The sequence below is a fragment of the Balaenoptera ricei genome, chromosome 8 (genome assembly GCF_028023285.1).
Source record: "Balaenoptera ricei isolate mBalRic1 chromosome 8, mBalRic1.hap2, whole genome shotgun sequence".
Lineage (NCBI taxonomy): Eukaryota > Metazoa > Chordata > Mammalia > Artiodactyla > Balaenopteridae > Balaenoptera > Balaenoptera ricei.
The window spans coordinates 48659156-48683232 of NC_082646.1; the positions used below are offsets into that span (position 1 = coordinate 48659156).

The 24077-nt window shown below is 35.1% G+C and overlaps 1 protein-coding gene across 3 annotated transcripts in view; it reads right to left on the reverse strand.

Annotated features, from left to right (window-relative positions):
• TMEM135 (transmembrane protein 135) overlaps window positions 1-24077 on the reverse strand; it is a 244678-nt gene that overhangs the window by 186168 nt on the left and 34433 nt on the right. For all 3 annotated transcript variants that reach the window (XM_059930619.1, XM_059930620.1, XM_059930618.1), the window contains exons 2-3: window positions 23271-23398; window positions 14443-14535 (exon numbers count right to left, since the gene is read on the reverse strand). In XM_059930619.1, coding sequence (XP_059786602.1) covers window positions 14443-14535; window positions 23271-23398 — 221 coding nt within the window. The remainder of the gene's footprint in view (window positions 1-14442; window positions 14536-23270; window positions 23399-24077) is intronic.

A 24077-nucleotide genomic window follows, 5' to 3' on the forward strand; every position in this document is an offset into this window, starting at 1 on the left:
TCAGCAGAACAAGACAAGTCTACTGACCTTCTAAAAAAGAATTTCAGAATCAGTGATAAGATGATCTGTAAGGTCCCTTTTAGCTCTTCTTTTCTATGATTTGTACATATGAATTGAAATTGTTCTCACTAATCCTTACCAATCTTATTAGTTCCAACCAAATTCTAAATCAAAGATGTTCTAATAGTACTTATTTTAAATAAATTATATCAAGAAAAGTTAGGGTAACATCATCATCCAAGAGTCACACATACACAGAAGTTAAATCCTTCTCAAGTGATACCTATTCTTACCAACAGCTGGTTACGTATGAAGAAAAAAAATAATATTCTTCATTACAAAACCAAAATAAAAATATTTCTGTAATTTCAGTGGTAGTCCCTGAAAATACTTTTCATTATGAAGTGAACTAATGTATGATGCTATCTTTAAAAACATTTGTTCCACTAATCTCATTCTGCCTCTAATAGTAACAGTAATCCAGCTCCGGAATCATCACTAGCTTCCATCTATAAGTGTTTACCTTTATTGAGCAAAGATTATCTTGTTAACCTTTACATTTTCACAGACCTGCAATAATAGTACTTGGCATCTATGGACACTAAGCAAATGGTAGAATTACTAAGCAAGGTGTTAGGAGGAACCCAGTTTTATAAAAAGGAACACATTATAAACATGTATTATAGAAATATAATCACAAAAGATAGCCACCGGACAGAGCGAGGGCCAATTAATGATACTAATTTATTTGCAAAGATGTGATCTGTCACACATTTGTATAAAATTTAATAATTTACAAGGTATAATTAATATTTTGAAATCAGATTTTATCCTCTCACTAGTTCTATGAAGTGTAACACAGATACTACTGTCCTCTCTCTATTGAAAACCAAGAATCAAAGAAGTGGTTTCCTTAAAAATACAAAAGCAGCAAAAAGCAAGTTCGTCTGACTCCAGTTTCACGTTCTTTCCAATGCACTGCTTCTACAGCAGAAAATCTTTACATTACTAAGTTACCTTTCTTTTTATTTATTTATTTATTTATTTATTTATTTATTTATTTATTTATTTATTTATTTTTGGCTGCACTGGGTCTTTGTTGCTGCACGCGGGCTTTTCTCTAGTTGAGGCGAGTGGGGGCTACTCTTCGTTGCGGTGCGCGGGCTTCTCATTGCAGTGGCTTATCTTGTTGCGGAGCACGGGCTCTAGGCGCGCGGGCTTCCGTAGTTGTGGCACGTGGGCTCAGTAGTTGTGGGTCGCGGGCTCCAGAGCACAGGCTCAGTAGTTGTGGCGCACGGGCTTAGTTGCTCCGCGGCATGTGGGATCTTCCCAGACCAGGGCTCGAACCCGTGTCCCCTGCACTGGCAGGCGGATTCTTAACCACTGCGCCACCAGGGAAGTCCTAAGTTACCTTACAATTCTAAAATTCACTGACTTGTTTAATATGCTGTCCTAGCAGGCTTCTGTGTGATGAGGATGAACAAAGCCTTGACACATTCTTACTACTGGGAAAAACTGAGGATGCATCGTTATTAGATTATGTCCTATTCTGGTCTCAAGTTTCAATTTATCATTCCCAAACAATGAGGAAGATCACCTCCTTCCCAGCTTTATCTGAATTCCAACCCAAAGCTAATAGCCTCAAGAATGAGAGGACGGGGCTTCCCTGGTGGCGCAGTGGTTGAGAATCTGCCTGCCAATGCAGTGGATACGGGTTCGAGCCCTGGTCTGGGAAGATCCCACATGCCGCGGAGCAACTGGGCCCGTGAGCCACAATTACTGAGCCTGCACGTCTGGAGCCTGTGCTCCGCAACAAGAGAGGCAGTGATAGTGAGAGGCCCGCGCACCGCGATGAAGAGTGGCCCCCGCTTGCCGCAACTAGAGAAAGCCCTCGCACAGAAACGAAGACTCAACACAGTCATAAATAAATAAATAAATAAATAAATAAATGAATGAATGAATGTAAAAGTTTAAAAAAAAAAAAAAAAAGAATGAGAGGACGATGCCTGTGATGGGCATGATATGTTGGATTACATAGCCAGACTCTTTTTGGTGCCTTTACCTGGTACGTCTTTAACCTCCATTCCAATGTCAACTTGGTAGGTTAGAATATCAGAACAGTGATTTATTTTAACACTTCTCCAGAGATGTTCAGTATCATAGGAAATAGATAAGCTAATTAAATACCAATTTTATTTAACACTTGACTGTATCTAGCCTAAGTCTGAAGACAAACAAGTCACTCCCTTCCTAGTGCGTAAATTCTCTCTGGAAACCAAGTTATATATTATAAAACACTGCTACAACAGTGATGGGGAAGGGGGAGGTGCCAATTAGAACAAAAGGTGGCCTAGAGGAAGGGCTGGGGCCAAGGAGGACAATAACCTTTTAAACTTCACAGGAGACTCTGATACACAGATACTCCCATTCTGCTGAGAATCACTAGATTAGAAGACTGGTGAAGCTCAGTGAATAAGCAGTCTAAAGTTAGTCGAGTATTTCTTCAAACTACAGATAGGCTTCTTTTTTTTTCTTTTTTTTTGATGGGGAAAGGGGGTGAATCTTTTAAACTTGCATGAAAAATGTAAGTGGGTGTGCACATCAAAGGGTACTATCTAAAAAAGTATTAAGAACCACTGCTGTAAGAACTAACTCTTTGTAATCAGAGTATCACTACTCCTGTGGGAAAATATTAAAATAATTAAATTTTCTTAACATCTCAGTAGATTAAAAGGTATCCTCACATTCTATTGAAATTCCAAGGATTATCTTCTAACGACATTATTTTGTCTAATCAGATGAACAATAATGCTTTTTTTCTGGAAACTTTAGTGTAAATATTCTTTAGCTAACTTTCTCAAATTTCTGAATGACACTGTATATAACATTTCATAACTAAGGTCACTACAGAATACAGGAAGAATGGTGTAACCTCTAAATTCTAAATATTTATATATTCTATGTATACATATAAAATATGTGTGTTCTGTGTTCTATGGATAAGGAGAAATTAGAGATTAAAGAAAAACAAAGTGATTGTTCTTAAACATTGTAATGGTTACCAAGAGACGATATTTAATCATTTCAGAAAGTCTTTCAAAATATAATAGATTTCATCTGTCAGAATGTTTTAGAAGAGTATAAAATACTTCTTTAAGGTATAAGAATGGATAAGGTAAACTTCCAGTCTAGAGCAAGAGTCTATAATCACATTCTATTATATATAGTGGATAATACAGAGCAAGCTTTTCAGAAGACTGCAAGGTAATTTAATTTTCTTCCTGTGAACATGACACTGAAACTTGAAGATACCAAGAATTTATAGGCCAGTTTATAAGTATTCTTTTATTCACATATTATATAGTTGATTCATTTTGGTCATATCTGCTTGGGAGTTTCATAACTACAACAGTGTAATTTAACAACTCAAGCCATGAATATGCTTAGAATAAATATGCAATTTTTGATACTTTAATCCACGTCCATGTTTGAGCACCCTGCAGTTTCAATTTACCTAAACTAATACTAAATATCAAAGCAAATCCATAGCAATTCTACAAAACAAAATCCATCAGAACAACTTCTTTCTGAACCACAAACAAAGCACTTCCTAGAAAAAGAAAGAGAAGACTAGTTCTTAACAGCCCACCTAAGGATAAACTAGATGTTACCAATGCTTCCTGCTGAGTAACTACGATCACAGTTCTTTGTGGCACAAATTTTTTAAGCAACCCTGGAAACAACTTCAAAGCTTTCACAGAACCCCACAGTGATGCGATTAAGATTTAAGCAAGCTGCCCTCTTACAAGGTGTTAGGAACTAGCTGGCAAAGCATGCTTAATTCTGTAGCGGGAAGGAGATTGGGAAAGATGGATGGATGGATGGAGGAACTGATGCAGGGATGGATGAATAAATGGATGGATGAGTTGGAAAGTTGGGAGGAAATAAGTTTAAACCAATGTAGATGAAGACATACTTATGAATATAGATAGATCTTCACTTATACATCTATATATATATCCATCATACATATGTGTGTATATATAACCATGTTGTATGCTTGTACCTCATTAAATGCTTTTTGAAAAACTGATTATACAAAATGTATAACTTCAGTAAAGATTTTATTAAATACAGCTTTAGAGATTTAAAAATTAGGATTACCACTATTTGCTAATTTGAAAAAAACTGCTTATCTTCCACATTCTGTTTCTTCTACTCTTTCTAATATATTACTGATATTTATTTTTAAAAGGATGAACTGACAACTGATCAATTGATAAAAGATCAATTGAAATCTGATTCCTTAAATGTTGCTGTTTCCCAACTTATAACCTCAGACCTCTTCTTATTCTGAGCTTTGAGACTCTGATCTTCTCCCATAGCTTCAATGATAACCTACAAGAAGGAAACTTCCAATTTTATTTATATAACTACTGTGCTTCTCTTGAATCTAGACTCATATTTCAAGCTGCCTACTGGCTATCTCCACCAACATATCATTGACTTTCTTTGTGAATTAAAGGCATGATTATAAATTCCTTTTCCTTAAAGTAAAAACTATAATATTAATATGCTTCATTTTGGGCTAGATGTAATAATTTTGAAATACACATAACTTCAATTTGTAAATTACTTACAGTCTATTCGGGGATCTTGATGTTTAATGAAATCAATAAAAATTTGTTTTAAGTAAAAAATACTTTTTCAAAGCAAGTAAGACCACTGAGTTAACTTTTGCACAATTCCAGATAAACATACACCATACTTTCTTAAAATAAGACACACTATAAAGCAACTTGTAAAGAAATAAAGCAAAAAGATTTGCTTTTCTATCTTTTAAGGTTAATGCCAAAAAAAACTTTTAAACCTGCTTTTTAAACAGTAAGTCACCAGCTTCTGAACAATACTATACAATTAAATTTTAAAGTTTTTAATTAGACCCCCAAACCAGTATTTGTGGCTGATGCACATATACATACACAATTCTAAAAAAAAAAAACCAAGAACTCAAAAGCTATTTCCAGGTATTAACTGCATCACCTAATAAACAACAGAATCAATACATATCACAAAAAGTTCGACTACTAAACAGTCACATCAAGATAAGGATCAATTTTTCTTCAGCAACCATGGGATAATACTTATAAAGAAGCCAAACTTAAAATTCTGATCAGGTCTTCAAAACAGTAAATCCACTCCAATTAATATTTAGAACAGGCCATAATCTAGAACCAATTTTCTATGACTACCTACTGTCTATGAATAAAATACTAGTGCAATAGCTCACTTAAAAAAATAAAATCAGAAAACTTAAAAAAAAAATAGTGTACTACCAAATGTAAACGGAGAATAGGAAATAAACTAGTAACCAAAATCCAAGTTATCACCTCACTTCTAGGAAACCTCTTTATGCCTTAAGAAGTTATAGCTTTTAATATCAATAACACAATTTTATTTTAGAATTATTATGGTATTTAAACAAATGTTGGTCTTCAAAGAAAAACTTGACTCTTTTGAAACTAAAATTGTAAAGATAAGACCTAGACTAATACATCAACAGGAAAAAATTGAGAAATCAACAAAACACACATATATATGAAAAATTGGTATATGACAAGGAACATTCCAAATCAGTGGAGAAAGAATGGACTATTGAACTCCTGGTGCCAGAGTAACTGACTATTGGCTAGCAAAAAAAGAAAGAAAGAAGGTGGGGGGGGGGGCGCAGATGTGGAGAAGAGAGAAAAAGAAAAAAGAAAGGAAAGGGGAAAAAGAATCCTATAATAAGTAGCCTCTAAGATGGACCTAAACATATTTCTACATTTTGGGAGGTGATAATATTAACACTAAGAAGCTATAAAGTTAAATATATATAATGTAGCCTGTAGAGCAAGCACAAACACAAAAGAAAAATATTTTAAAAAGAAATACATAGAAATGGAATTCTAAAAAAAAAAAATCATTCTTCCAGTTTCCAGTTTCCATGTAGGGAGCTTGGAAGTGATCACTTAGTCCTAACACCAAGTAAAAAGCTCAACAAACTGAAAACTTAACATCCACAAGAAAAGTAAGGTCACACTGCAAACTGCTGCCCGCAAAACTGGAGAGACTGCAGGCAGATACAGAGAATTACAACTTAACAGAGCACAGACTCACAAGCTGAAACCTCAGAGGGAATGAGAGCCAGGAGAGGAAAGTCTGCACTGTAATTGATAAATAGGAGGCTCAGTGTGGAAGTTAAAAATTACAGAGGTATCAGTCTTAAGGGGGCCCCACACTTTTTTCAGTTTTACCTCCAGGAGCTTGAATAGGTTCTCACAGTAAATATCAGAGAAAAATCCCCTTGTATTTCCAAGTAGGGGGAGGGGAAAAGGAACCATTTTGAAATAAGCCAGAGCACTGGCTGCCCTCAGGGGAAACTAGTTAAGTAGAGCCTAACCTGCTGGGGTATTATGAGAGCCTAACTCACCTGGGGAAGGAAAATACCCAACTCCAGGTGGCTCTAGAATTCCACATGGAGGAAGGGGAAAAACCCAACTCCAGCACACTCTAACCATCCTGCCCCACCAAGGGGGAGGGGGAAAATTGAGAAACACTTGTAAAGTTCACAGTCCACAGGCATAGGCTCACTGGAAGGCTGAAACCGAGTCAAAGGACTATAGAACACTTCCCTTCCCCACACAACTCACCACCACGTTACAAAAGGCCTATTTACAGCAATTCCGTTTGCCTGGTACATCATGTCCGGCTAACAAGAAAAAATTACAAGGCATACCAAGAGGCAAAAGACACAAATTGAAGAGACAGAGAAACTATGAGAACCAGACATGGCAGGGACATTGGAATGATCAGATCAGGAATTTAAGACAACAATGATTAATATGGTAAGGGCTCTAAATGGATAAAGTAGACAGAATATAAGAACAGATGAGCAATATAAGCAAAGAGACGGAGACCCTAGGAAAGAACCATAAAGAAAAGGACTATGACAGAAATGAAGAATGCCTTTGATGGGATTATTAGTGGACTGAACACAACTGAGGAAAAAAATCTTTAGCTATAGGATCTATCAGTAGAATCCTCAGAAACTGAAAAGCAAAGAGAACAAAGACTGAAAAAAAACAGAAAAGAATATCCAAGGATTGTGGGATAATTACAAAAGGTATAACATATGTGTAATGAGTATAGCAGAAGGAGAAGAAAGAGAGAAAGGAACAGAAGAAATATTTGAAACAATGATGACTCAAAAATTTCCCAAATTAATGTCAGACACTGAACCATAGATCCAGGAAGCTCAGAGAACATCAAGCAGGAAAAATGCCAAAACAAAACTACACCCAGGCATATCTTATTCAAACTATAGAAAATCATAGATAAATAAAAATCCTTAAAGAAAAAAGAAGAAAAACACACCTTACCTATAGAGGAACAAAGATAAGAATTACATCTGACTTCTCCTCAGAAACCATGCAAACAGGAGAGTGGAGTGAAATACTGAAAGCATTGAGAGAAAAAAAAACACCAACCTAGAATTCTGCATCCTGTAAAATTATCCTTCAAAAGTGAAGGACAAATAAAGATTCTACTAGACAAACAAAATTGAGAGAATCTGTTGCCAGTTGACCTGCTCTGCAAGAAACGTTAAATGTTCTCTAGAGAGAAGAAAAATATGAGTCAGAAACTCATCTACATAAAGAAAGGTAGAGCATCAAATAAGATATGAGTGAAGGTAAATTTTTTAATTTTATTTTTCTTATTTTTAATTGTTCAAACAGATAACAATTGTTCAAAATAATAGCAACAATGTATTTGATTATGTATATATATATCGTGTGTGTGTGTGTGTATGTGTGTGTGTGGTAATGCTCATAAGTGAAGTGAATGACAACAATGATACAAAGGACAGGAGGAAGGAATTTGGGCTATTTTGTTATTATAAGATACTCTCATTACCTATGAAGGGGTACAGTATTATTTGAAAGTGGACTTGGATTAGTTGTAAAGATGTACTGTAAAAACTAAGGCAACCACTAAAAAAAGTAAAAAAAAAAAAAAAAAGTATAACTGATATGTTAAGAAGAGAAAATGGAACCACATATAACGTTCAGTTAAAACCACAAAAGGCAGAATAAGAGTGGAAGACAAAAACGAGAACAAAGAACAAAGGCAACAAAGAGAAAACAGTAATGAATATGGTAGAAATTAATCCAACTATATCAATAATCACTTTGAATGTCAATGGTCTAAATACAACAATTAAAAGACAGATTGTCAGAGTTGATCCCAAAACATAACCCAACTATATGTCATCTACAAGAAACCCACTTTAAACATATAGACACGTAGAGATTAAAATAAGTAAGCATATGAAGAAATGCTCCACAAAATACATATATCATCGAGGAAATGCAAATTAAAACAACAATGAGATACCACCACACATGTATTAAAATGGCCAAAATTCAGAACACTGATAACACTAAATGCTGGTGAAGATGTAGAGCAACAAGAATTGTCATTCATTGCTAGTGGGGATACAAAACAGCCCAGACACTTTGGAAGACAGTTGGCAGTTTCTTACTAAATTAAATATACGCTTACCAGATGATCCAGCAATCATACTCCTTAGTAATTATCTAAAGGAGTTGAAAATTTATGTCTACACAAAAACCCACACACGGAGGTTTATAGCAGCTTTATCCATAATTACCAAAACTTGGAAGCAACCAAGATGTCTGTCAGTAGGTCAATGGATAAATAAACTGTGGTACATCCAGACCATGGACTATTATTCAGTTCTAAAAAGAAACAACCTATCAAGCCATGAAAAGACATGGAGGAAGCTTAAATGCATATTACTAAGTAAAAGAAGCCAATCTGAAAAGCCAACATACTGTATGACTCCAACTATATGACATTCTAGAAAAGATAAAACTATGGAGACAGTAAAAAGATCAGTGGTGCTAGGGGTTGAGGGGAGAGAGGGATTAATAAGCAAGCACAGAGGATTTTCAGGACAGTTAAATTACTCTGCATGATACTATAATGGCCTATATGTGTCCTTATACATTTGCCCAAACCCATAAATGTATAACACCAAGAACCCTCTTGTAAATTATGGATTTGGGATGATAATGATGTGTCAATGTAGGTTCATCTATTGTAACAAATATACCACTCTGTTGGGTGATGTTGATAACTGGGGAGGCTATGCAGGTGTAGAGATAGAGGATATATGAAAAATCATTATACTTGCCATTCAATTTTGCTTTGAACTTAAAACTGCTCCCCCCCCAATACAGTCTTTTTAAAAAGGGGGTGGGGGACAATTTTTTTTAAAGTAATACATTCTGTCACCTTCTAAAAAAAATAAAAATTCAAATAATGGAAAAGAATGTAGGAAAAGGAACAGAGAAAGACAAAAAGGAGAAAAAAATAGTGATAAAACAGTAGACTTATTCTAGCTATAACATAATACATCAAATATTAATGGACAAAATAATCTAATTAAAAGGCAAAAATTCACAGAATAAATTTTAAAAACCAAGACCCAACTATATGCTATCTGCAAAAAATACACTTTAAAGACAGAGGTGCTTGAAATTAATTGGAAAGAAAATATATACAATGCAAACACTAAAAGAAGGCTGAGTGGTTATATTAATAACAAATAAAATAGAAATCAGAACAAAGGGAATTATCTGAGCTATAGAGGAACATCTTATATTGATAAAATGTTCAATTTATCATGAAAAAAATGACAATTATAAATGTGTATATACCAATAAAATCGTCACAGAAACTGACAGCATTAAAGAGATAAACAGACAAATCCAGAACCACAGTTGGAGATTTTAAAACCTTTCAGCAAATGATAAAACTAGACAAAAAATTCAGTAATGATATAGATCAGTAGTTTTCAACAAAGGAGGGATTTGTCCCATGGGGAACATACTTCCCATGGAAACATTATTTGTTGTCTCAATTTGGTGGGGAGGGGAAGGGAGGGATAATGGTATGTATGAGTACCATGCACAAGACAGCCCTCTCCAAAAACAAAGAATTATCTGCCCAAAACATGTCAACAGTGCCAAGATTGAGAACCCCTGCTGGATATGAAGAACTACATCACTTCGACCTTGTTGATATTTTTAAAATATTAGAATCAGGCTAAAATAAATCACAAGAAAACCACATGATCATATCAATTGATCCAGAACAGACATTTGACAAAATACCCATTCATGATCAAGGCTCTCGGCAAAACTAGGAAAACATGTGAACTTCCTAAACTTGATAAAGAGCATCTTAAAAAAACACCCTACAGCTAACATTATACTTAAAGGTGAAAGACTGGATTCCTTTCCCCTAAGATCAAGAACAATGAAAGGACGTACCAACACAATAAAGCAAGAAAAGGAAATAAAAGATATACAGACTGGAAATGTAAAAATAAAACTGTCCCTATTTGCAACAACATAATTTTCTATGTCAAAAATCTCAAAGAATATGGAAAAAAACTCCTGGAACTAATAAGTGAATTCAGCAAGGTCCCAGGAATCAAGATCACACTCAAAAACCAATCATACTTCTATGTTGTAGCAACAAACATGTGAAAAGTGATATTAAAAACGTAATACCCCCTTACCTCACATCATAGATAAAAATTAACTCAAAATGGGTCAAAGACCCAAATACAAGAACTAAAACTATAAAAGTCTTAAAAGAAAACATAGGGGTAAATCTTTGTGACCTTAGATTGGTAATGGCTTCTTAAATATGACACAAAAACACAATCAAGAAAAGAATACATAAATTGGACTTCATCAAAATTTAAAACGTATGTACTTCAAAAAGGACATGATCAAGAATATAAAAAAACAAGGCACTGAATGGGAGAAAATATTTGCAAATCATATATCCTATAAGAGACTTGAATCTAGAATATCTAAAGAACTCTTACAAATTAATAATAAAAAGATAAATAACCCAATAAAAAACAGGCAAAGGATCAAAACAGACATTTCTCCAAAGAAGATATACAAATGGCTAGTGAGTACATGAAAAGTTGCTCAACACCATTAGTCATCTGGGAAATGCAAATCTAAACTGCACCTTAAATACTACTGCACACTCTCTAGGATGACCTTAATCAGAAAGACATATAATTACAAGTGTTAGCCAGGATGTGAAGAAACGAGATTCCTTATTGCTGGAGAAAGTGAAAAACGGTGCAACAACTTCACTGAACACTTTGGCAGTTCCTCAAATGGTTAAGCAGAGTTACCAGGAGCCAGCAATATAACAAAGAGGCCCTTTCATCTTCTTAAGCTCACTACTAAATAATTCTTATATCAAAAGAGAAAAATAAACTAAAATTATAGAATTTCTAGAAAATGATGATAATGTAAATACTACATGTTAGAATCTCTGGGATACAATTAAAGCAGTGATCAGAAGAAAATTCATAGCCTTAAATACTTATATCAGTAGACTTAAAGAATGAAAATAAATAAAGCCTCAAACTAAAAAGATTTTTAAAAGGAAAGCAAATTAGCCAAAAAAAGTAGAAGGAAAAACAATGAAAGCAAGAACTGAATTAGAAAACCAAAAAACAGAACTAATAAATAAGATGATTCATTGAAAAGCAAAATCAACAAAATTACTAGCTAAAAATAATATAAAATAAATAACAAATTGAGAAATAACCATTGAAAACATAAAATTCAACCAAATCGTAACAGACTACTTTGTACAAACTCCATGCAAATAAATATAAAAATCCTTATAAAATAGATAATTTTGGGGAAATGGAAAATTTGTAAGAGATGGATAAGTTTCCATTAGAGAAAGTTACTAAAACTCTTTCTCTACTGAGTGAGTTGAAAGTTTAAACAGACCAAGTACCACAGAGGAAACTGATAACTTTTTCTAAGAACTACCACACCCAAAAGAGTCACCATGGCCAGGAGGTTTCACAGAGGAATGGACCAAATACTCAAAGGCCAGAAAATTCACTGTTACTTAAACTATACCAGAGAAAGGCGGGAAAAAATGAAAACTTGTGAAATATTTTATAAGGTAAATATGACACTGATAACTAAACCTGATAAAGAATACACACACACATAACTAGCCAATTTCACAAATAGTGATGTCACGATCAACTGAGGTTCATTCCAGCCAAGCAAGGGTTGTGGAATGTCAGGAAATCTATTCATCTAATTCACCAGAACTAACAGATTCATTGGAAAGATCTGGCGATTACCACTTTAATCACATATTCAAACTTAGAACTACTTAGAACTATGGACCTCCTGATGGCCTCAGCATCATCTATGAAGTAAATTCTTACCAAGAATGTTTAATCCAAATCTAATCAAGTCTTTGACTGAACTTCAAGTTTATAGGAAATACCAATTAAACAATTCCATGAGGAAAAATTTCAGGCAAAACCAGAAATGTTTTACACACAACAAGACCACTGCCCTGGTCACGTCAGTAAGTCAATGCCATGGGGGAAAAAAAGTAGGGAGGTTAACCTAGATTAAGAGGAAATAAAGAAATATAACACCATACATCAACTGTGACTAGATTCTGGTTCAAAAAAAAGCATTTTAGGACAATATGGACAAGATGGTAGTCAGGAATGACTGCTAATTTTCTTATGTGTGATAATAGAGTTGTAATTATGTAGGAAAGTACCCTTATTTTAGAATATGCATTCTAAAGTATTTAGGAGTAAAATGTCATGATGTCTACAATGTACTTCTATATGGTTCGGGCACACACACAATACCACACATACATAGACATATAATCACATACAAATAAAGTAAAAATGGTAAAATGTTAACAACTGTTGACTCTAGGTGATCGTTACACAGGTGTTCATTTCAACATTTTCTGTTGAAAAGTAGGCAAATAACTTCAAAAATGCCACCTTATTATTCAAGTGCTAAAAAATAAATTGAAGCAAACTTCATTTAAAGCATCTTTAAAGTTTCATATATGAGTACATACTTTGAAATCATACTTCCAAAACCAATATTTAGATTTTTAAATTGATCAGAAAGTTATAATCACCAGAACAAGGCTCTCATTTACTTATGGGCAAAAAAACAATCAAAATACTTAACACACTTACCATGTGTCAGGCACTCTTCTAAGCACTCTTACATAACTAACTCACTTAATTCTCTGAATAACCATGTGAGTAGATTATCACTACCTCCATTTTTCAGGTAAGGAATAAGCCATAGACGTCACACAATAAGTGGCGGAGCCAGTCTCCCAAGCCAGATTTTATAGCTCCAGAATCCACACTTTTAACAACTATTCTGTACTGTCCTCTCAGGTGGGGTAAACTATGTTTCTAGCAATACTGACTTGATTTTCCTGGGGTTATAACATCCTTTGATTTTAGTAATTTTAATAATCTAAAAGTATCATCAAACAGAGAATCACAAAAATTTAGATACTATTATATTTACAAGAATGCATTAAAATGGCTTCAGGTGGATTAAGTAAATATTTAGTTACCTAACAAGATCTATCTATAGTCTTACTAGGGGATTGATGATTATAACAAACATCTTCATAAACTGAAAGATGATCCCATCTTGATTAATATACATGACCGTATCTTTATTCTCTGGGATAAAGATGGAACCAAAGCAGTTCTGAACAATAAAAATAATTATTCCTGAAATGGTAAAAATTCTTTTATGCAAAATGTTTAACTTCAACAGTTCACTTAACTGAAAAACTTACATAACAGTTTGTAGCATTTTGTAGAAATCTTATTATTCCACGTGGAACATTTTCAAGTTGATAAAAATGAAAAATTTTTTTTAAATGAGAAGATATCTTAAAAATAATAATTGATTTAATAGAGGTTAACGAGCCCGAAGCAAATTACAGATCTAATTGATAAAAGAAAACTACTGTTTATTTTCTTAGGTGTGATAACGGTATTGCAGTTATGGAAAAGATCTTTAATTAGAATTTATGCAAGCCATGTTTTAGTTTGGCACATCAGAGAACCCTCTAATTTTTTAGTAAACAAAGACTAATGGGCATTGTTACTATATAATGTCAATCTTTGTTTTTTTATAGGCTTAAAAACTTAAATAATATAAGTATAAAATTAAATTTTCCATCAAATATTGGGTTGGCCAAAAAGTTCATTCCATTTTAAGTAAAAATAAAAGACACATTTTTCATTTTCACCAAGAACTGTATTGAACAACATATTCCCTAACCAAACAAACTTTTTGGCCAGCCCAATATTTGCAAGACTGAAAAATATATGTGGAAATATTTCTCCTCCCTGGACCATGATAAACAATAAGCAAACAAACAAACAAAAAAAATCTCTAGCTGTGACGGTGGACAGTAAATCAGTTCTATTAAATATGTACATACGTAAAAGTTTACCTGCTTTTTCTCTCAATTAGAATGGCCACATAAGAAGCTGGTAAAGCGGCACCAAAGCCGGGACTCCATGAGTAGAATTTTCCAAGTATCTTCCTGAAATTGGAATTTGGAATGATTATATGAAATTTCTAGTTGGTCATTTCAGTTATTACACATAGAAGTTCCCCTTTTCAGTTCACCCTCTAACTAAATGTCCCACAGTACCTCAAATTCAGCATGTCCAAAACCAAACTCATTATCTTTCTCCCCTATCTCCATGAACCTGTTCTTTCCCCTCTCTTTTCCTAGGTTAATGATATCAACAACTACTTATCCACCTACGTGTGACACTTTGAGACATCCTTGGCTTCTCCTTCTTCCTTATCCCATACATGAAATCATCCCCTTAAATACTTCCATGTAAAATTTATCTCTCAAATTCCTCTCCAACCTACTGCCTTTGCCTCAGTTATGTCCCTCACCATCTCTTCTTCAGGCTACTACAATAGCAAACTAATAGGTATCTCTCCTTCCAATAATTTAATCTGTTATATTCATTCAGACAGTCCCTGGATCCCACACTGTTCACTCTGCAAACCTTCTATGTTCTCAGTTTCCTATCTACCAAACGGGAATAAATGTATTACCTATCTCACAGAGTTGTTATGATGCCTACATGAGATATCCCCCAGCACCATGCATGACACATAGGAAGTACGCAGAAAATGTTAGCTATTATTACTATTATTACTATTGTTATCACTACTACTATTTTTTCATTATGGCTCTTATTTTATTGAAGTATAGCTGATTTACAGTGTTGTGTTAGTTTCAGGTATATAGCAAAGAGATTCAGTTATATATATGTTTTTTTTTTCCAGATTCTTTTCCCTTATAGGCTATTACAAAATATTGAGTATAGTTCCCTGTGCTACACAGTAGGTCCTTGTTGGTTATCTATTTTATATATAGTAGTGTGTGTTATGTTAATCCAAACTCCTAATTTACCCCCCGCCCTTCTCCTTTGGTAACCATAAATTTGTTTTCTATGTCTGTGGGTCTATTTCTGTTTTATATATAGGTTCATCAGTATCATTTTTTTTCAACTATTACTATTTTTTAACACATGATAGATATTCAAAAAATGTCTCTCCTTCTTTCCTTCTACAACCCTGGGTAAGTTTTTTCTTACATTGCTTACTAAAGTATTTTACATTTTTTAGTTATATGTGTATATAAAGTTTTTCATTTACTAGAATATATCCCTTGGAAGAAAGAATCTGCATAGTGTCTCACAAATTATAAACGCCATTAGCTGCTTGGGTTTTTAAAGAGAAAAAAAAAAGAAATCTGGAGATATTAGGAAGATTCTTTTTTCCTTTCAAAGACAATTTGTTCCTAAGAAAGGGAGAAACAAAAAATTATAAGAAATTATCTGAACAAAGTTGGTCAACTGCTAAATGATGTATTACAGGAAAAAACATATCCTATGTACGTACAGATAAGGATAAAAAATCAGATGAAATTTTCTTTTTAACTGAAGCTTAGCTTTAAAAAAATTAGAAAACCTACATATAACAAGGGTATTTCTGCAATGGACATCAGAAACTTTCTGCCTGAGAAAACTGGAGGTGATTCTTCCTCCAACATAAAATACACAAAGGACTTAACAAGTTACTGAATATAAACATTAAAGGAAAATAATTGAGTGAGTCAGTTATAGGAGGAACACAGATGTTACCTTATTATAAGTATTTTATGTCTCCATAACTTAACCAAAAGCTTCATAGAACATAAATATGCTGCAAGACCAATTTATTATTATTGCAATTTTTAAAACCTAATTATCTTATAACTCTATTTTTAGAGTTTTAACAAAAATTAGAAACTTTCCAGAGACTACATGGTAAAGAGTTTCTTATACAGATTTTTCAGGTCAATTTAAAGGCATGACTTATTCAATAGTATACACTTTATCAATTACTAAAAGTTTATAAATATTAATGTTCTTAAGGCAAAAATCTATAGAAGACTTTTGGAAATTATATTTCTTTTTTTTTTTTAGAAAAGGATAAAATTATTATTCAATTTATTATTCCCTATATACAAAAAACTAGTTTGGTAAAACATTAAAAGCTTCACTTTTAGACTGAGAATGATTCATAGCTCCCCATAATTCCCACTTCTAGTTCACACTGTACTGGAGATCTTAGCAAGTACAATAACGCAAGAAAAATAAATACAAGATATAAGAATTCAGAAAGGAAGAAATATTGTCCTTATTAAGTTATGAGCAATTTTTTTTCCTTATTAGTCATCAAATTAATACACATCAGTGAATACATGCCAATCCCAATCTCCCAATTCAACACACCACCACCCCCCCCACCCCCCCACCGCTTTCCCCCCTTGGTGTCCACACATTTGTTCACTACATCTGTGCCTAAATTTCTGCCCTGCAAACCATCTCATCTGTACCATTTTTCTAGGTTCCACACATATGTGTTAATATACGATATTTGTTTTTCTCTTTCTGATTTACTTCACTTGGTATGACACACTCTAGATCCATCCACGTTTCAACAAATGACCCAATTTCGTTCCTTTTTATGGCTGAGTAATATTCCGTTGTATATATGTACCACATCTTCCTTATCCATTCGTCTGTCAATGGGCATTTAGGTTGTTTCCATGACCTGGCTACTGTAAATAGTGCTGCAATGAACATTGGGGTGCATGTGTCTTTTGGAATTATGGTTTGCTCTGCGTATATGCCCAGTCGTGGGATTGCTGGGTCATATGGTAATTCTATTTTTAGTTTTTTAAGGAACCTCCATACTGTTCTCCATGGTGGCTGTATCAATTTACATTCCCACCAACAGTGCAAGAGGGTTCCTTTTCTCCACACCCTCTCCAGCATTTGTTGTTTGTAGATTTTCTGATGATGCCCATTCTAACTGGTGTGAGGTGATACCTCATTGTAGTTTTAATTTGCATTTCTCTAATAATTAGTGATGTTGAGCAGCTTTTCATGTGCTTCTTGGCCATCTGTATGTCTTCTTTGGAGAAATGTCTACTTAGGTCTTCTGCCCATTTTTGGATTGGGTTGTTTTTTTTTAATATTGACCTGCATGAGCTGTTTATATATTTTGGAGATTAATCCTTTCTCCGTTGATTCATTTGCAAATATTTTCTCCCATTCTGAGGAGTGTCTTTTCGTCTTGTTTATGGTTTCCTTTGCTGGGCAAAAGCTTTGAAGTTTCATTAGGTCCCATTTGTTTACTTTTGTTTTTATTTCCATGACTCTAGGAGGTGGGTCAAAAAAGATCTTGCTGTGATTTACATCAAAGAGTGTTCTTCCTATGTTTTCCTCTAAGAGTTTTATACTGTCCGGTCTTACATTTAGGTCTCTAATCCATTTTGAGTTTATTTTTGTGTATGGTGTTAGGGACTGTTCTAATTTCATTCCTTTACATGTAGCTGTCCAGTTTTCCCAGCACCACTTTTTGAAGAGACTGTCTTTTCTCCATTGTATATCCTTGCCTCCTTTGTCATAGATTAGTTGACCATAGGTGCGTGGGTTTATCTCTGGGCTTTCTATCTTGTTCCATTGATCTATGTTTCTGTTGTTGTGCCAGTACCATATTGTCTTGATTACTGTAGCTTTGTAGTATAGTCTGAAGTCAGGGAGTCTGATTCCTCCAGCTCCATTTTGTCCCCTCAAGACTGATTTGGCTATTCAGGGTCTTTTGTGTCTCCATACAAATTTTAAGATTTTTTATTCTAGTTTCGTAAAAATTGCCATTGGTAATTTGATAGGGATTGTATTGAATCTGTAGATTGCTTTGGGTAGTATAGTCATTTTCACAATATTGATTCTTCCCATACAAAAACATGGTATATCTCTCCATCTGTTGGTATCATCTTTAATTTCTTTCATCAGTATCTTATAGTTTTCTGCATACAGGTCTTTTGTCTCTTTTGTCTCCCTAGGTAGGTTTCTTCCTAGGTAGGTTTCTTCCTAGGTAGGTATTTTGTTCTTTTTGTTGCAATGGTAAATGGGAGTGTTTCCTTAATTTCTCTTTCAGATTTTTCATCATTAGTGTATAAGAATGCAAGAGATTTCTGTGCATTAGTTTTGTGTCCTGCAATTTCACCAAATTCATTGAGTAGCTCTAGTAGTTTTCTGGTGGCATCTTTAGGATTGTCTATGTATAGTATCATGTCATCTGCAAACAGTGACAATTTTACTTCTTCTTTTCCAATTTGTATTCCTTTTATTTCTTTTTCTTCTCTGACTGCCGTGGCTAGGACTTCCAAAACTATGCTGAATAACAGTGGTGAGAGTGGACATCCTTCTCTTGTTCCTGATCTTAGAGGAAATGCTTTCAGTTTTTCACCATTGAGAATGATGTTTCCTCTGGGTTTGGGGTATATGGCCTTTATTACATTGAGGTATGTTCCCCCTATGCCCACTTTCTGGAGAGTTTTTATCATAAATGGGTGTTGAATTTTGTCAAAAGCTTTTTCTGCATCTATTGAGATGATCATATGGTTTTTATCCTTCAATTTGTTAATATGGTGTATCACATTGATTGATTTGCGTATATTGAAGAATCCTTGCATCCCTGGGATAAATCCCACTTGATCATGGTGTATGATCCCTTTAATGTGTTGTTGGATTCTGTTTGCTAGTATTTTGTTGAGGATTTTTGCATCTATATTCATCAGTGATATTGGTCTCTAATTTTCTTTTTTGGTAGTATCTTTGTCTGGTTTTGGTATCAGGGTTATGGTGGCCTCATAGAATGAGTTTGGGAGCATTCCTTCCTCTGCAATTTTTTGGAAGAGTTTGAGAAGAATGGGTGTTAGCTCGTCTCTAAATGTTTGATAGAATTCATCTGTGAAGCAATCTGGTCCTGGACTTTTGTTTTTTGGAAGATTTTTAATCACAGTTTCAATTTCATTACTTGTGATTGGTCTGTTCATATTTTCTATTTCTTCCTGGTTCAGTCTTGGAAGGTTATACCTGCCTAAGAATTTGTCCATTTCTTTCAGGTTGTCCATTATATCGGCATACTGTTGCTTGTAATAGTCTCTTAGGATGCTTTGTATTTCTGCGGTGTCTGTTTTAACTTCTCCCTTTTCATTTCTAATTTTATTGATTTGAGTCCTCTCCCTCTTTTTCTTGATGAGTCTGGCTAATGGTTATCAATTTTGTTTATCTTCTCAAAGAACCAGCTTTTAGTTTTATTGATCTTTGCCATTGTTTTCTTTGTCTCCATTTCATTTATTTCCGCTCTCATCTTTATGATTTCTTTCCTTTGCTAACTTTGGGTTTTGTTTCTTCTTCTTTCTCTAGTTCCTTTAGGTGTAAGGTTAGATTGCTTATTTGAGATTTTTCTTGTTTCTTGAGGTAGGCTTGTATAGCTATAAACTTCCCTCTTAGAACTGCTTTTGCTGCATCCCATAGGCTTTGGACCATCGTGTTTTCATTGTCATTTGTCTCTACGTATTTTTTGATTTCCTCTTTGATTTCTTCAGTGATCTCTTGGTTATTTAGTAACGTATTGTTTAGCCTCCATGTGTTTGTGTTTTTTACGTTTTGTTCCCTGTAATTCATTTCTAATCTCATAGTGTTGTGGTCAGAAAAGATGCTTGATATGATTTCAATTTTCTTAAATTTACTGAGGCTTGATTTGTGACCCAAGATGTGATCTATCCTGGAGAATGTTCTGTGTGCACTTGAGAAGAAAGTGTAATCTGCTGTTGTGGGATGGAATGTCGTATAAATATCAATTAAATCTATCTGGTCTATTGTGTCATTTAAAGCTTCTGTTTCCTTATTTATTTTCATTTTGGATGATCTGTCCATTGGTGTAAGTGAGGTGTTAAAGTCCCCAATATTATTGTGTTACTGTCGATTTCCTCTTTTAGAGCTGTTAGCAGTTGCCTTATGTATTGAGGTGCTCCTATGTTGGGTGCATATATATTTATAATTGTTGTATCTTCTTCTTGGATTGATCCCTTGATCATTATGTAGTGTCCTTCCTTGTCTCTTGTAACATTCTTTATTTTAAAGTCTATTTTATCTGATATGAGTATTGCTCTTCCAGATTTCTTTTGATTTCCATTTGCATGGAATATCTTTTTCTATCCCCTCACTTTCAGTCTCTATGTGTCCCTAGGTCTGAAGTGGGTCTCTTGTAGACAGCATATATATGGGTCTTGTTTTTGTATCCATTCAGTGAGCCTGTGTCTTTTGGTTGGAGCATTTAATCCATTCAAGTTAAAGGTAATTATTGGTATGTATGTTCCTATGACCATTTTCTTAATTGTTTTGGGTTTGTTTTTGTAGGTCCTTTTCTTCTCTTGTGTTTCCCACTTAGAGAAGTTCCTTTAGCATTTGTTGTAGAGTTGTTTTGCTGGTGCTGAGTTCTCTTAGCTTTTGCTTGTCTGTAAAGCTTTTGATTTCTCCATTGAGTCTGAATGAGATCCTTGCCGGGTAGAGTAATCTTGGTTGTAGGTTCTTCCCTTTCATCACTTTATCATGCCACTTCCTTCTGGCTTGTAGCGTTTCTGCTAAGAAATCAGCTGTTAACCTTATGGGAGTTCTCTTGTATGTTATTTGTCGTTTTTCCCTTGCTGCTCTCAATAATTTTTCTTTCTCTTTAATTTTTGCCAGTTTGATTACTAGGTGTCTCGGTGTGTTTCTCCTTGGGTTTATCCTGTATGGGACTCTCTGCACTTCCTGGACTGGGGTGGCTGTTCCCTTTCCCATGTTTGGGAAGTTTTCGACTATAATCTCTTCAAATATTTTCTCTGGTCCTTTCTCTCTCTCTTCTCCTTCTGGGACCCCTATAATGCGAATGTTGTTGCATTTAATGTTGTCCCAGAGGTCTCTTAGGCTGTCTTCATTTCTTTTCATTCTTTTTTCTTTAGTCTGTTCCACAGCAGTGAATTCCACCTTTCTGTCTTCCAGGTCACTTATCCGTTCTTCTGCCTCAGTTATTCTGCTATTGATTCCTTCTAGTGTAGCTTTCATTTCAGTTATTGTATTGTTCATCTGTGTTTGTTTGTTCTTTAATTCTTCTAAATCTTTGTTAAACATTTCTTGCATCTTCTCAATCTTTGCCTCCATTCTTTTTCCAAGGTCCTGGATCATCTTCACTATCATTATTCTGAATTCTTTTTCTGGAAGGTTGCCTATCTTCACTTCATTTAGTTGTTTTTCTGGGGTTTTATCTTGTTCCTTCATCTGGTACATAGCCCTCTGCCTTTTCATCTTGTCTATCTTTCTTTGAATGTGGTTTTTGTTCCACAGGCTGCAGGATTGTAGTTCTTCTTGCTTCTGCTGTCTGCCCTCTGGTGGATGAGGCTATCTAAGAGGCTTGTGCAAGTTTCCTGATGGGAGGGACTGGTGGTGGGTAGAGCTGACTGTTGCTCTGGTGGGCACAGCTCAGTAAAACTTTAATCCGTTTGACTGCTGATGGGTGGGGCTGGGTACCCTTCATGTTGGTTGTTTGGCCTGAGGCAACCCAACACTGGAGCCTACCTGGGCTCTTTGGTGGGGTTAATGGCAGACTCTGGGAGGGCTCACACCACGGAGTACTTCCCAGAACTTCCGCTGCCAGTGTCCTTGTCCCCCCAGTGAGACACAGCCACCGCCCGCCTCTGCTGGAAACCCTCCAACACTACCAGGTAGGTCTGGTTCTGTCTCCTATGGGGTCACTGCTCCTTCCCCTGGGTCCCAATGTGCACACTACTTTGTGTGTGCCCTCCAAGAGTGGAGTCTCTGTTTCCCCCAGTCCTGTCGAAGTCCTGCAATCAAATCCCACTAGCCTTCAAAGTCTGATTCTCTAGGAATTCCTCCTACCGTTGCCAGACCCCCAGGTTGGGAAGCCTGACGTGGGGCTCAGAACCTTCACTCCAGTGGGTGGACTTCTGTGGTACAAGGGTTCTCCAGTCTGTGAGTCACCCACCCAGCAGTTATGGGATTTGATTTTACTGGGATTGCGCCCCTCCTGCCGTCTCATTGTGGCTTCTCATTTGTCTTTGGATGTGGGGTGAGTTCCAGTGTCTTCCTGTCAATGATTGTCCAGCAGCTAGTTGTGATTCTGGTGTTCTTGCAAGCGGAAATTACATTTCTAATTGCAGTTAAAATTTACCTGCAGAATTATTTTGGGTAATACTAACTGGGTAACATTAATAGTAATATAATGTGAAGTTAGTATTTTAACCTGACAAATTAAATAAACTAGTTTGGGTTTCAACAATGTGTGGGGGAAAAAATAAAAAGTAAATATCTAATAAACATGCTAAGTATATCATAACACTAAAAACTGAATTCTAACTGCATGTATATTGTATGAAGCATGTGACACAGATAATGCACTGCATCAGGACCAAAAGTTTCATCAGTAGGATATACCAGAAATTTTACAGATAAACACGAGCATTTTATAGTCCTTTTGAAGTCCATTCACTGCATTTGGACCTAACCAATATCATGGACAGTTGCTTTGAATTCCTAATCTATGAAACTGAAAAGTTAAGAAATTCTCATTAACAAGTCAGTAAAATATAGCGGGCCTCAGAAAATGTATGATACATTAAAGCACTTTTGCTATATAATCACAGTAATAATTTGAAGTTTATATTACATTTTTAGGCCAAGAGGCCCACAACTCCTGGTTTTACAAGCGTTCTTTGAGATAAATAAATGTCATTTCACAGAGAGAAAAAAATACACAAGCAGTGACCTGCACAACATTTATATAAACATCTGTTTGTTTCAGTTTCAACAAAGGCACTTGTATTAACTACCAATTGTGATTATGTGTACCAACCTTAAAATGCAAAAGAAAGCCATAAACAAGGCCCCATTAGCAGTCAGAAATGAAGCAGATTGTAGGATCTCAGGGAGCAGTTTGTGTAAATAATAATCTAATTTTCGTTTCCGGAGAATTGCTGCAATCTGGAAAAAAAAGAAAAAAAAAAGGCTCTTTTGTTTAATGTAACCAACTTTTCCCACTTAAGTTAGTTCTTATGTGGAAGATCCTGAAATAATAGCATGTATTTAAAAATTAAAGTAAAAACTCTGGTATTTTACTGGCTCCTCTATGAAAATTCAATTTCTGGGACAGAAGACCCTTTAATTTATTGAAAGTATAATGGATAAAATAAACACCTAGAAATTACAACATGGATCATATGATAAATAACCTCCAAACACTGAGATAAATATTTATAATGCCTTAAAAACTTTTAAACTGGGGCGTCCCTGGTGGCACAGTGGTTAAGAATCTGCCTGCCAATTCAGGGTACACAGGTTCGAGCCCTGGTCCAGGAAGATCCCACATGCTGCGGGGCAACTAAGCCCGTGCGCCACAACTACTGAGCCTGCACTCTAGAGCCCGTGAGCCACAACCACTGAGGCCCACGTGCCTGGAGCCCGTGCTCCGCAACAAGAGAAGCCACCACAGTGAGAAGTCCGCGCATGGCAAGGAAGAGTAGCCCCTGCTTGCAGCAACTAGACAAAGCCCACGCACAGCAACAAAGATGCAATGCAGCCAAAAATAAATAAATAAAATTTTTTAAAAAAAGTTTTAAACTGAAAAATAAAATATATGTTTAAATGGAAAAAATAAAGTACA